The sequence below is a fragment of the Phascolarctos cinereus genome, unplaced genomic scaffold (assembly GCF_003287225.1).
Source record: "Phascolarctos cinereus isolate Bilbo 61053 unplaced genomic scaffold, phaCin_HiC Scaffold_2;HRSCAF=192, whole genome shotgun sequence".
Classification (NCBI taxonomy): domain Eukaryota; kingdom Metazoa; phylum Chordata; class Mammalia; order Diprotodontia; family Phascolarctidae; genus Phascolarctos; species Phascolarctos cinereus.
Window position 1 is genome coordinate 84,477,531 of NW_027555625.1, and position 15,654 is coordinate 84,493,184.

Consider the following 15,654-nt stretch of genomic DNA (forward strand, 5'->3'; position numbering starts at 1 on the left):
GCAGATTCAAATTTTGTGGCTCTGTACCTCATTCCAAAATGTATAGAGTTATTGAATCAAAGATTAGCAATACTTCCCTACAGATCATAGAGTTTCCAGAAATTCATGTTGGGATCCCAAATTGGAAAATCATGGGATCATAGGGACCTTACAGTTCATAAGAAGTCAGTGGCAAAATTATTGGGTTACTGTTGGAAAGCTCATGCCCTGTTACATAGGTGGAGGGATGCATGCCTTGTAAGTAATGTTTTGAACAGTGCTGGGCGTCCAAGTGTAGTATGAACAGGCACAGGCAGTTTGGGCTCGTCTTTGGAGCATCTCCCCCACCTTTCTTCTCACTCATCTCCACCAGGCGGGGCTCTCCAATCTCAAGGAAGAAGGTCTTGTTTTTCTCATATTCCTCATCATCAATTACCTTGACTGATACTGTTTTGCTGAAACAGAGAAGAATAAAGATTGACGAAAGAGGGGAAAAGGATCGACGGAGGAGAGGAAACACAAAAGGGAAAGAAAAGTTAACAGACTTTAGGTTCAAACAGAGAACTGAGAAACTATCCTGTTGTCTGTTGGTTCCTTAAGACTGGCAAAGTAATATCAAGTAGGATATGGCAAAGTGGCTCCGTTGCTCTGGCACCTTAATTTAACACTAGACAAAGGTCAGGGTGATCAGTGCCAATTAATAGAAGAGAAGAGGGAATATAATTCGTGATCAAAATAAGAAGTAGGAAAAGCAGAGAAGTGGAATTTACAATCAGAACTCACATGAATAGAAGAGGAAAATACATCTATTCTGCAAAATATTCTAACATGAGACTAAGCTGAAATTCACAGCCAGAAGAGAGCAGGAAAACCAAAGCATTTGACTTTTTTTTTTTCTGTGACCTAGAAGCAAAACCACATTCAATTTCATCAGATTTTCAAAGATCATAGTGGTCCTGTGATCAAGACTCACTTGTTTGAATTTCATTTACCTCTTGCTAAATTAAGGTTATTCTTTTAGAAGAGGGCAGAAAAGAGTGATAATAAGTTATTGATTTAAATCCAAACCCACTAGCTCCACCATTTTTCAGATGCCTTTTCCCCTGGTCCAGAGGTGTCAAGGAAAATAAAAACCCTATCAAGTTGGCTCTTTGTAATGAGAATCCATGGCCTCAAAGTACAATGCTAATTGTCAAGGACTTACACCCAAATAGCCATAACTAATCCAGAACCCTAAAACATTCATTTGTTCTTTAAAATATTTAGCTGTGCTGAAGTATTGGTTAAGTGCATAAATAAATCCATCATTACTGAAAGAAAACCATCTCAACTCACAGATCAATCAATCTACAAGCATTTATTGAGCACTGAGTGTGCACAAGGAACTCTCCTGGGTGCTGGGACTATGGAGACAAAAATGAAACAGTCTGTACTCTCAAGGTCATGTTCTGTTGAGGGAGACAATACACAGACAGAGGGATATGAACTGGCCTGTGATTTCACTAGTTCTGGGGAAATGCTTGGTAAAGGAACTCTTTCTTTGCAACCTATAGAGTCTTACCTAGAGCACTAAGTTAATTGTCTTGCCTAGAGTTACATAGACAATATAGTCAAGGGCAGGAGCAAGGCTAGCTCTCTGTCTACTCATTACATAATACTGGCCCCCTTTCCCTCCCTCCCTCTCAACTACACACACACACACACACACACACACACGCATGTATCTAGAGAGAATAAATACAAATATATATAAGGAATACAAAATATCTAGGAAAAGAAAAGTGTGGAGGGGGCAGGAAAAACTTCGTGTTGAAAGTGACACATCAACTGTGACTTGAAGGAAGACTCATATTCTCTGAGGTGGAGACAAGGAGAGAATATGTTCCAGTCATGGGGAATGTCCAGAGTAAAGGGATGGAGAAAGGAGACTGAATGTCATGCGTGAAACACATGGGAAAACACCGTCTTGATGGACAATCACTAAATCTTCGTCAATAAAAGAGAATACATGAAGTACTAACTAGAAGGAGGAGAGGGGTAGAGGCTGTGACCATCCCAAATGTTCTCCAGTTAAAATTTCCAAACCAGGAAGAAAAAAAAAGTCTTTTTCCAATTTTGCTTTCTAAGCCCTTTTCATTTAGTTAACTGGCACAGCCCTTTCTCTAGAAAAGTGATGTAGATGGTAGAAAAGTTTCCTTATCATTTGTAACCAAAACATTTTATTTTTCTGACTTTACAAATCACTTACTAACTTAGCTTTTGACCTTGATTATTTCAGCTTTTGATGGCCCTGGGAGTGGGGTGAGGGTGGTCCAAATTGATGAATCATAGTTAAAATTGCATAATCTGTTATATCCTGCACTGCCCCCCCCATATACATTTTGTTAGGTTTTCCCATATTTCAGTTACTGCTGACCAGAGAAAAGGCTATGATAACTTTGATATCTTAGGAACAGTGGGGCTCAGTGACCTCAGGCCCTCCAACCTACAGGTTCTAAGTGATATTTAAAACTTTTTTTTTAAAAGTTCCTACCAAAACACTTAAGCTCTGACCTCCCACCAAGAAAGCAAGGTCCCACCAAAAGGCATAGTAGACAAAGCACTCCTACATGTAATTTTTAAATGATGAAAGTCAATTTAGTCTCTAAAAATGTTCCACTCAGAAGTTACCAGGTTAGAAGCTATTTCTAATCTGCTTATGCATAGTTACTCACAGTGATAACTCAAGAGGGGAAAATTTCAGTTAGAACACTAAGGAAACAGAAGTGAAAGAAAGTAGAGTCAGAAAGACACATGCACTAATTAACTTTTCAGAGAAGAAACTCTCTGGTTATATATTGGCACTACATAGGAGCTATCCTAAAGTCCTTATACTGGCAATAAACTGCTTTGTGATAGCCTGGAGTTTGATACAGAATAGCCAATTAAGGGACTCATTCCTTTTTTTCCCTTAAAGCCCAGATTCTGACTATATCTATATTGAACAAGTCAAGAGTTACAAGTAGAACATAATTGATCTATACTGAATTGACCAGATTTCCAAAAAGCTGGTGGGAAGGGGAACAGGGCAGGTAGAATGGATGGCAGAAATATGTAACACTTGTTCCTATCCATCTCCATATACCTCATGGCTAAGCCAAGGAAAAGACAACCAGGGCCTACTTTTAACCTCTACCAGACTGTAAGGTCTGTGAGGGCAAGGACTGGACTTTATATCTCCCTCAGCATCTAGCATGGTACCCCATCCATATTAGGTGATTATTATTGGTTGAAATGAAATAAGTCACATTCCTTTTTTTCGGGGGGGGGCAACGTGGCTCATATCTGTGACTTCATTAACGTAGGGAGTTCCCAGTGGCCTATTGGCAATGGTTTTGCAGTTTGTAGTCTTAGAGAATTAGTTTCATATGTGACTCACATAAGGTCATACAATACATGTGTGAGAATTTTTAACAAACTTCCTAATTTTGAGGCCTGTTCCTTATTGACTGTACCGTATTGCCTCTGTGAATCACAAGATGTCATAATCTAGATCGCCTCATTGCAAAGAAACATGAGTCCATGGGACTGGGGATGCTTTGCTCAAGCCAAATATGTGCTCCAGGAAAGGGAGGGACATTGCATTTTTATATGGTGACCAAATGCTAATCAGTGACAAATAATCATATATACAGTGTTTTTTCTTCACCTCACACATGGTAATTCACAAAGCCACTCCATATACTTGAAAGTTAGTTAATATGGGTGAGCACCCGGAGTGGATCCTGCACAACTAGAAAACAAATAGTTACCTAACACAAATTATAGAAATTTAGGAGTGCCCTGTCCAAATTAGTCCTGGGACCCATCATGAGCAGACCCATTCAAAACATTTTGTAAAGCACTGGATTTGGGGAATGCAGATGTTAAATAGGTATTTCAGAAGAGAATCTGACAGTGAAATTCAAGTGGACCTATGCTAGTATCTTCACGGAACCTATAAGGTTGCTATGCTAGTTTTGTAGAATTTATGAAGCTTACTTTTTATTTTTCATGTGTTCCTTTCCATTCTCAACAAGTTAATGAGAATCATAAAAAGAGCTAAATACAGAAAATGTTGATTGGTATAGATATACCAGATCCCTCTTCAAAGCAGCTTAATAGTGAATTCAGCAAGAAGAAATCTCATGGTTACTTGGAATTAGACTGTGACTTATAATGAGGTACAGTCTTCTTTTTAAACTCTCATGCACTCATAGAAATAATGATAACAGTATTGTTTTACAAAGTACTATGACATATCTTCTATCATTGCATCATTTGAGAGTGCACATGATATAGTGTACAGAATGTGGATTTAGAGTTAGGAAGACCTACCTCTGCCTCTACCTCTGTGACTTTGGCAAGTCATTTTGCCTCAGGGCCTCAGTTTCCTCTTTTAAACTGAGATCCATGGACTAGAAAACCCCTATATTCTCTTCAAGTTCTCAGTCTGTGATGGTCTTCTCTCTAACACTTAGTTGTAGTGTGACTATTGACAAGTCACATGTCCTCTCTGAACTTCAGTTTCCTCATCTGGAAAATGGTATATTGATACTATAATAACAATCTCACAGAGTTGATTATGAGGGTTAAATGAGATAATACACATAAAGGTCTAGGCAAACTCTCAGCAGATACACACATGTCATTTGTCATTATCTTCAAAACGATTCTGTATTCTTCTATTCCCTGACAAGATATGCCCAGTCCTGCCATCTATCTCACCAGATCTTTCACTGGATTCTCAGGAGAAAGAATAGACAGGAAGTATGGTACGGCAAATGGCACTGTTCCTACTCCTAGCATTAGCACAAAAGTCAACTTCTACTTAGTAAGAACCACATATATTCATACCCAAAGAGAGATACAATAATGCACTGAAAAATGAGTCCATCTTTCCCATGAAGAATAAACAACAAAACAATAGACATTATTTTATCTACTTGATAGTAAGAAGTATATCTGGAAGGAAGTTTGCTCTTCATGGTTATAATGGCCTCATTTATTAAACTCTGAGCAGTGAAAAACATAGCTTCAGGGATCCATATTATATGTATAATGAAATTAATATCTAAAAGTATTTTTGTCAATATAATATAAGTTATGCCTCAACATCAGTAAGCTCGATAATTACACTCCTGAAGAAGGAACAGACTATTAGGAAACTGTGATAGTGGAAATCATTTTAGGTGAAGAAAAGAGAACAGGAAAGAAATGTTTAAGGTTACCTGGCAAAGCTTCTTAGAGTGGATGGAATTTGCATAATGATGTTTTTTCAAAATCATTAGTAACAAGATCAATAATGCCCCGTAGGAGCCATTAAATGATATTCTAATTTCCTACCTTATGCACAACAAAGCGATTATTAGGAAGTTTAATTAACAAAGACATCTTAATTAATCTTAAGTACCAGTTCTAACCAGTTCCTTTGTAGCCAGAGAAGTAAGCCCTGCCCTTGTAAAGAGTAGGTAAGATGTACTTAAAAGGGACACATTGTGGGATACCATGCAGTGCCAATTTTCCATTTTAGGAAGGGTTTTGTTCAAGGCTTCACATAGGAAGATATTAACTTTGTATAGTGTCCTATTAATGATTTCAGAAACTGGCTAACAAATGTTAAGACTAACTTTGTGACTTCCACTGCCTTGAAGATTTTCTCTTCTACCTCAAAATGGACCCATTTCCTAGAATTCTGTTTCTTTAACTTCGATGCAAAGGCACAAAGTCCTTTTTTTTTTCTCTCCCAGATTAATGGACCGGGTTATTTTCTTCCAGACTAATTGACTAAGTATTTGATTGAACTGATTCATCAATGCAGTCAAAATGATTCAAACAATGGGGGCATAGGAGGACCTTTGCTGGAAATTCGACTTTTGAATCTCCTTGGTGGGGATGAGAAACAAGTTAAAAACTAGACACAGATAACAACAAGCAGTCAAGAAAGACAGAATGTATGCTCTTTGAGAGTAAGGACTGTTTAATTTTTATGTTTACATTCCTAGTATGGGTCTTGCACATGGTAGGAGCTTAGTAAATATGTGCTGAATTGGTTTGGTGAATAATATGCATTGAATGGAAATATTATATATGTTATAAGCATGATTCTGAAAAGTTTGGCACAGTTGCCAGTGACCTAGAGATTGCTTCACAGTCCCAAATAACCTGATTTTTAAAAAAAATCAACCCTACAATCAAACACTAATCATTTACAAGCACTTCCTATGTTCTAAGCACTGGGTTAAGCACTGGGGATACATAGACAAAAGTGAAAAAGTCCCTACTCTCAGGAAGCTTACATTTTATCATGGGATTTTACATTTACATACATACATACATACATACATACATACATACATACATACATACCTGTATAACACCCAACATTTACAAAATAAATTAAATGTGGATTGGGGCGTGAGGAGGCACTGGTATAACAAAGGATTCTAAGGGGAAAAGATGAGGAAGTAGTGCATTCCAGGCATGGGAAACAGGCAGAGAAACTAAATGGAGATGGGATATGGAATTCTGTGTGTGATGAACTGAGCCAGAAGTGCAGTTTGGGTAACCAGAGCATATGGGAAGGGGAGTTATCTGTAACAATCTGGAAAATTTGGCTGGGACTAGCTTGGAAAGGGCCTTACATACTACCTGGAATTCTAATACAGAAATTACAGAAGTATTCCACTTGCATAACAAAATTTTGAACCACACATCCTCTGAACACCTCAAACTCAAAACATAAAAATTAGAGCTCATTATTCTTACTTCCAAGCCCACCTTTGTTTGGAATTTCCCAAGGGCACTACCATCCTTCCAATACCTGTATTCACAACCTCAGCATGATTCACCACTCCTTATTCTTAATCAGTACATATCTAATCAGTTGCCAAAACCTGTTGTCTCTAACTCAACATCACTCACCTAGGTCCCCTTTAGTCATGTACTATCATCCAGTTTGAGTTCTCATCATTTCTTGCCTGAGCTGTATTTTAATTTCATATTTACCTTTCCTTTTTTTTTTTTTTGGCTAGGCAATGGGGTTAAGTGACTTGCCCAGGGCCAAACAGCTAGTAAGTGTTATGTGTCTGAGGCCGGATTTGAACTCAGGTACTCCTGAATTCAGGGCCAGTGCTCTGTCCACTGCACCACCTAGCTGCCCCTTAATTTCATATTTAAATGGATCTCTATGCTTCTTGTCCCTTCTCTTTCCAAAATCCATTTTCCACAATGTGCCAAAGCGATTTTCCTGAAGTACCAGTCTGACCACATCATCTCACCACTTGACAAACTACAGTGGCTCCCCATCCTCTTCGATAGCAAAGATAAATGACTACATTTGGCATTTAATGTTCTTTACAACCTGGCTCCATCCTACCTTTCCAGACTTACTACTCCCCACAGTGTATTTTATGATCCAGGACTTGTTTGTGACGCAACCAACCAACTGAACACTTTATTTCCTATCTCCTCTATCCATGCCTTTGTACTGGCCAGCTGTCCCCTATGCCTGCAATGAACCCCCTCATCACATCCAGCCCTCTAAAACGCTGGTTTCCTTCAAGACTCAGTTCAAGTGTTATTTCTGCAAAGCAGTCTTTCCTAGTCGCCATAGCAGCTAATTCCCCTCTCTTCCCCACTTTTAAAGGCAACTTGTATAAGTCATTTTTTATATACTTTTATGTGTATATTCCATCTGCCCTATTAGACTGTAAGCACCTTGAGGGCAAGGACTGTTCTATTTTTATCTTGTATCATCAGCACCAGTACAATTCCTGGCCCATAGTAGGTGCATAATGAATGTATTTTGATTGATTGAAGGTGTTTATCTAATACATAGTATTTTTGACTGACTGGTTTATAGCTTAGAGGCTATGCCTATTTCTTGGGAATCAAGGCACTGAAACTTAAACTTTTTTTTAATAAGGGTGAAAATACAGGTATTTAAAAAATCTGATGGGAGCAGCTAGGTAGCGCAGTGGATATAGCATTGGCCTTGGAGTCAGAAGGACCTGAGTTTAAATCTAGCCTCAAACACTTGGCGCCTACTAGCTGTGTGACCTTGGGCAAGTCACTTAACCCCAATTGCCTCACCAAAAAGCAAAAAAAAAAAAAAGCCATTGCAGTATAAAGTAGTGGGGAAAGCACCAGTTCAGAAGTCAGGCAAGACTTGAATTTGAATGACCTTGACACTTACTAGTTTATTTGTACATAGTTGTTTGCTTGCTGTCTCCCCCATCAGAATGTGAGCTTTTCCAGGGCAGTGACAGTGCTTAGCAAAGTGTCTGACACATATCATGTGCTTAATAAATGCCTATTGAAGGGGCAGCTAGCTGGCGCAGTGGATAGAGCACCGGCCCTGGATTCAGGAGGACCTGAGTTCAAATCTGGCCTCAGACACATAACACTTACTAGCTGTGTGACCTTGGGCAAGTCACTTAACCCCACTGCCTAAAATAACAACAACAACAATAAAAAATGCCTCTTGAATGAATAACTGAATCACCTAACCTCTCTGAGCCTCAATTTCCTCATCTATAAAATAGGGAAATTAATACCTGTAGTATTTATTTTATAGGTCTGTTGTGAGGATCAAATTTTCTAGATAATGCTTACAAAGTGATTTTCAAATCTCAAGGCATTTCAATGCCAGTTATGGTTATTAAAATTAACTTTTAAAATATTCCATCAAGGCAAGTAAGTATGAAAATCTAGACAGGAGTATTGGAGCTGATGAGGCCATGATTTTTGAGGCTCTCAAGTAATCTATGTGTTACAGCTTGTCAGAGAAGTGGCAGATAGGGTTAGCTCAAATGCAGAGAAAAGTTAAATTCAGTGCCTCGAAGACAGTGATTTTAATTTCCAAAAGCTGCTTTCACAGAATTAAAAACAATCAACAAATGAAGCTGGTTAAAAATTATCTTGTCAATAAGTCTTAAAAATTCAGATGGGCTGGTTTTTGGCATAGTGTGAAAGGTGTTGTATATACCAGACTCAGAAAGAAAAAAATTAAGGAAATTCTCTCTGGTTCGAATATTTTGCACTGGTTTCATTTACCTGTGTCATCCTGTCCCCCTACTAGTTACCCTTCCCTTCTCCTGCTTTGCATTGCCAAGAGTAGATATTTTCTCTCCTGATTCTTCTATATGCATTCTGCCTAAGTGTTGATGGGCTCTCTTTTGCTGGACTGAACATCTAATTCATACTTTGCCTAATAATAATTGAGGCAAAAACATATTTCTACCCAGGGTTTTAAAAATGCATTCTGAAATGTACAGACAGAATTGTGGCAAGGAGGTCTCAGGCAAAATCAGCATCTACCTTTAATTAGCCAGTTAAGTAGAAAGTCAGGAAGAAAACCTTTTGTTAAGTTCTCCAGCAGTTTTCTGATCTGTCTTAGTGAGATTTCCCCCTTCCCTGCTCTCCAGGTGAAGGCTGATTTCTGAAGTCAACTTCAATAGCCTTGGTGAGAAAACACATTTAGCTTGTAGGGGGCGGAGTTTACACTCCTGCAGAGTCGTTTCTTTTTCATAGAAGCTGATATGAACTCTGGTTCTGTTTATCCAACACTGGCTGCATCTGGAAATGAAATGAATTCCCCCAGGGGCTTCAGTTGCCTTAGAGAAAGAGAGTAAAGGGCAATGATGTATTAAATAAAGAAAGAAGGTCATTCAGACCTTCTAACTATAAAATACTGCATGCTCAGACCAAAATAGGAAAGGAGTGAGCAGGGACCACAAGGAGGGGGAAGAGACAGCCAAAATTTCTCCCTCCCAGAGGTCTCTGGTTGACATAGGAAGGGTTGCAAACTCGATCCACTGCCATATCTAGTATTTGGAAGACGGAGGGAAGGAAGGAAGGAAGGAAGGAAGGAAGGAAGGAAGAAAGAAAGAAAGAAAGAAAGAAAGAAAGAAAGAAAGAAAGAAAGAAAGAAAGAAAGAAAGAAAGAAAGAGAGAAAGAAGAAAGAAAGAAAGAAAGAAAGAAAGAAAGAAAGAAAGAAAGGAAGATAAAGAGAAAGAAAAAAAAGGTCTGGACCAACTGTTCCTTTCACAGAAGGCTGTTTCCCTAGGGTTGAAGTGAGGCAAGGCTGTCAGAAACTCTGGTCTCCTAAGGGGAAAAGTGTCAGAGAATTCTATCTTCTGGCCTATATCAGTCAGGTTTAGCAAGAAAAGACAAGCTACTGTCACAGAGGAGCATCCCTTCCTGTCAGATTGACCTCACGCTTCTAAAGCGATTTGCATCACGGCTAAGTGTGGTTTCTCTGTGTGTCTGCTCTACTGCCCCTCAATTCAGATTCCTGTTCTCATTTCACTCAAGTAAACGTTAGTGATCTCCTCCATCTGTTGGGTTTTAAAATAATAAGTGGTTCAGGTGGTTGATTTGATCTCTGATCATGAGACTGTCCCTCCCCTTCGCCAAGTAACAATCCTAGGTTGCTTCTTTTCCTCTAAAGTTCAAAAGTGTAATGTAAATGTCAGAAGCAGAATTCTCCTTTGCCTTATTATGATTTATTTTTTAAAAGGGAGAAGAGAGAAGAGCACACCAGGGACTGGCCTTCCCTGGGCACGCCAGAGAATCATCCACCTGAATGCCTTTCTTGAATTTATTTTTATCCACTGACAATGAATAGATTCCCACTACAGTACTTTGTTTAAACTTGTGGTCCCTTTCCTTGAAGCCAAGTAAGTCATTAAGTAGTGATTCTGGAGTTATCTTTGCACATTAAAAAAGGCAGGGGAGTTGCTAATAATGACAAGGCAAGGGGCTTGTAACCTCAGAAGAAAAAAACCAGCCCATGTTTTCTTGGCAGCTTTCAAAAGAGATCCCAGACAATTTCTTCTATTTATCTGTTCAAATAGGTTTAGGCCATAAATTTACTAGGATTCTTCCTTACAATCCTTCTATGAGGCAAGGCATCTTAATCTTATAGGTGAGGATAATAGATTTAAATCTGGAAGGAACCTTTGGGCTCATCAAGCCCAATTTCCTCATTTTACAATTGAGCAAACTAAGGTTTAGCAGAGTTAAGTGATTGGTTCAAGATCACCTCTGTACTAAGTGGCAGAGGCCAGATTTGAATCTAGGTCTTTTGATTCTAAATACAGAATTCTTTTCAGTGTGCCATGCTGCATCTGAATGGAGTATAATGACACTTTATGATTGAGCCAAAGCCCCACCCTAAAGTGGCTATAGAGCCTTGTCCCACCCCCCCACTCCCTAGTCCAATATCCTTTCCACTATATTTGCTATATCTCTACTTTTATTTTTTTCATATATAATATGTATCTGTCAATAATTACTCTGGACAAATCACTGTTCCTCTACTGGGTGACATTAAACTTCAGATAGTGGTAACCTACATTATTATTATTATTATTATTATTATTATTATTATTATTGACAATAATAATAATAAGCATTTTTATGATGCTTTAAGGTTCACAAAACACTTTACAGATGTCTCATTTTATTTTCATAACAACTCTGGGAGAAGGTGCTATTATCTCTATTTTGCAGATGAGGAAACTGAGGCAAAAAGAGGTTAAGTGACTTGCCTAGGGTCGCACAACTGATAAATATTTAAGGCTGGATTTGAACTCAAATCTTCCTGATTCTAAGTCTAGCACACCATACACTGCACTACCCACCTGCCTTCTTTAATGAGGCAGCATCTTTCAAATCATAAAAACTTATGCCCCATCAAACATCAAGTATGTACACCCATTGTTGCTTAATTGTTCTAGTGATAAAGCTCACCACACTGTATCATTTACCTTCTTTGCCTGGTGTCTCAAAGCACTCTTTTTTTTCCTTTTCTTTTCTTTTTTTTTAAATTTGGTTGGGCAAAGGGGTTAAGCGACTTGCCCAGGGTCACACAGCTCATAAGCGTTATGTGTGTAAGGCCGGATTTGAACTCAGGTCCTCCTGACTTCAGGGCCGGTACTCTATCCACTGTGCCACCTACCTGCCCCATCAAAGCACTCTTAAAGAACATTATGGTGTAATAGAGAAAGCATCAGATCTGGAATTGTAGGCCCTAGGGTCAGATTTGAGCTCTGGTCTTTTTCATCTGGGCAACTTTGAAGATTGTCCTAGATTTAGGACTGCAAGGGATCTTTGAGGTCATCCAGGTCTCAGTTTCCGCATTTACACCATTAGGGGTTTGAACAAGATGAATTCTCAGATCCTCTCCAGCTCTAGAACCATGAATATAAGTTAGGGGGCACAGTGGATAGAGCACTGGGCCCGGAAACAGGAAGACCTGAGCTCAAATCTGGCCTCGGACACACACTAACTGTGTGATCCTGGGTGAGTCACTTCACCCTGTTTGCCTCGGTTTCCTCATCCGTAAAATGAGTTGGAGAAGGAAATGACAAACCACTCCAGCATCTTTGCCAAGAAAACCTCAAATGGGGTCACGAAGAGTTGGACAGGACTGAACAACGTCAAAACCAAAAGACACAAGTTGGTCTTTGCTTAGAAATACAACAACTGCTGAGTGGGAAGGAACCTGAAGAGCGGCTGCCGTTTGGGTAGTTACTTCTGTCTATTTCAAACACTAGAGTGAATACAACTGGCATGAGAACATAAAGGAGTGGCGAGTTGGGAAATGACAGTCTCACAAATACTGTACTAATTCTGGGGGCCCCATCACCAAGCTGTTATCTTGATACAAGAACAGTTTCTTCAGATAAGAGGAACAGGCAGTAAAAATTGGGAAATGGGCAACCTAAACGTTTCTTTCTTGAAGCTGCTGCTTTATGAAACAGGCTGTCAATGAATCTCTCCCTGCTTAACTTTCCTTCTCTGTGAAAAGGGGACACATGTGATATCTTGTCTCCACCCTACTTCTCAGCAAGCAGATGGCTTTGGAGTGTTCTGGTCTCAGAGGAGAAAATCAATATGGAAGCATAATCTCATGTTACTGTTACCCAAATGGAAATTCTGGTCTAGTAAAAGGCATCTTGGAAAAATGAAGGGGAGAACATAGAAAAAGTAGACCTAATTTATATGATCTCAAAAATCTTTAAGAGTGGGTAATTCTCTTACCCACCCTTCTTCATTATCCATTACAATTCAAATGTCTTGGAGCCACTGAGTGATAGGGGCACTGGACGTACTGTTTAGGAATGCCTCTATTCCTACCCAAAGAACCAAGTCAAAATAGTAGAATTTGTCATACTGAAAAGAACATCAAATGATTTTTAATTGTATTTTTCCATTTTTTAATTATCTGTGTTGGTATTGTATAGAACTAGTTCAGGAAACAAGAACTCAAAGGGAGGGGAAATATGGAACAATCTAGGAAAAATGGTTTTAGAGTCTTAACACTCTACTACATTTTTGCCTTCAGTAATGCTTACTTATCCACCATCTGAAAATCCTCTTTGTGCTCCCAAAGACAATAGAAATTGTCTAGTAAGATCATTCAGGGAGAAAAATATGTTAAAACTATTCCCAAATTAGCAGAAATGGCAATTTTATCTTTGCAGGAACATATCTTCTCCTGAGCTATGCTCACTAAATGTCTTGAGTACAGTTTCAGAAAATTATTCTCTCTTCCCAATTTGTCAGTGCTTTTCAAAAAGCCTTAAGATTTACAATGGCCATGATGCTGCTGGATTCCAAATGAACTTTCTGATTTTTTCCCTCACCTTACCATACCTCCCACTCCCTGTTTATGAACTTTTTAAACACACTGCAGGGATATTTGTAACTCCTCTGAGAGATTATGTTTTACTTCAGCCCTTTGTCTGACTTTGCTTTATACAAAAGAAAAGAGGCTCATTCCATAATAAAGGAAGGACTTTGCTCGTGGAATGTGAGATGATCACTGCTACACTATGCTGAAGGCACTGAGATTTCTATCAGAGGGGATCATCTCAAAATATTTAATATACAAATAGAGCTGACTTATCAATTTTTTTCTCTCCTACTTTCTAATCCCATGATCTACATCATAGAACGATCTCTATACACACCAGTCCACACTGAGGCAACTCTCTCTATGTATAAATATAGGCAGAGGTATAACATGGCAATATTAAAGCACAGTATAGCGGTAGGGGTGGGATGGCCAATTGGATAGGAAACTAACCTTAGAGTAGGAGGACCTGGGTTCAAGTTCTGCCACTGATACACCCTGGCTCTGTGACTCTGTGAAAGTATTGTAACCTCTCAATCCTCAAGCTAACTCTCTAAAATTATGACTTTTAGAAACCGGGTTAACCTGAATTAGTAGAGTGAATTTCCTCATCTGGGAGTTCCCCTGTAGCAGGAGAAGTATTGAATATGGAGTTGGCTCTGTCATTTACTACCTGATTGATCCTGGGCAAATCATGCAACCTCTCAGGGACTCAGTTTCCTCATCTGCAAATGAAGGGGTTAGACTTGATGACATCTATGGTCCTTTCTAAATATAAATCAATGACCCTATGATTCAGAGAAGAGGAAAAATATTCAAATAATAAGTTACTCATTTTTGTACTTCTTATCCTCATTCATGATTGATTAGCTAAGATTTTCTGTTAATTATAACCACTCAAACCATACAATAATAATAATCTTTTATGCAACAATTATTTTTTTCTTAAATCATCCACAAACCTGTTGGACAGGTTTCCCAAGTTTTCTGAAGATTTGTCATCCATGCCCCACCCTTAATGAAGTCAAGGATATAAGTATCATGGGATACTAAATAGATCAGAGTAGCTTGAGAAGAAGGTCTATGTAGGAAAATCATGGTGATTAGTTAGAAAAGATAGGTTGGGATCAGTTTGGGGAGGGTCTTGAATGGCAGGTTAAGGACATCGGACTTGATTTTAAAATTAATTTAAAAAAGCTATTGCACACTTCTCAGATGATCCAAGTGTTGTTTTAGAAAGATCAAACTGACACATTCAAGATGAATTGGAGTAGGGATACCAGTTAGGTGACTTTTTGTTAGTTTGAAGTAATAAGAGCCTGAAAAAGAGTAGCAACAGTGGTGAAGCAAAGGAGGAATGTGACAGACCTTAAGAAGAAAGAATCAATGAGACTCAGAGAATGACTGAATAAGAGAGAGTAGGAAAAGGGATGAGTCAAAGATGACTAAATTTCTGAGTCTGAATGACTTTGAACTTAGAATGATGGTGAACACTGCATGGGTAGAAATAGGGAAGTAGAGAGGGGGACTCAATCTGGGACTGAAGGGAGTGACTTTGGTTTGGGATGAATTGAGTTTGATATAATAGCAGGATTTTCAAGTAGAAATGCCCAGCCAATAGGGATATAGGACTAGTGTTTAGAAGAAAGGTCAGGACTAGAGATGCAATTTTGAGTCTCTTGCATAAAGTGATAAATAGTTGAGGTCATGACACTTGGAAAAGTTCCATGATGGAAAAGATGCAGAGAAAGAAAAGTGGAGGATTAAAGGCAGACCTTTGGGAGATACCCAAATTTAGAGAGTGAGAGGAGGAAGAAGAGAGTGAAAGAGAAAGAAAGGCAGTCTAGTTAGTATTTAGTAGTGAAGATCAGGATAGTATAGGATCACAGAAGCAAAAAAGTAGAGAATTTCAAGAAAGAAAGGGTATTGACAATGTAGGAGAGAGGTAAACGAGAAAGATTTAACAGGTTGTTGGTGACCTTAAAGCATCCAGCTTCAAAATAATGAAGGG

General features: G+C 38.7%; 1 protein-coding gene across 7 annotated transcripts in view; it reads right to left on the minus strand.

Annotated features, from left to right (window-relative positions):
* Nucleotides 1-15,654, minus strand: part of SLC8A1 (solute carrier family 8 member A1) — a 510,067-nt gene that overhangs the window by 96,733 nt on the left and 397,680 nt on the right. For 5 of the 7 annotated variants that reach the window (XM_021001233.2, XM_078149488.1, XM_078149485.1 and 2 more), the window contains exon 3: nt 328-434. The exons of the other annotated variants lie outside the window; for them this stretch is intronic. In XM_021001233.2, the coding sequence (XP_020856892.1) occupies nt 328-434 (107 nt within the window). The remainder of the gene's footprint in view (nt 1-327; nt 435-15,654) is intronic. 7 annotated transcript variants of the gene reach the window in all.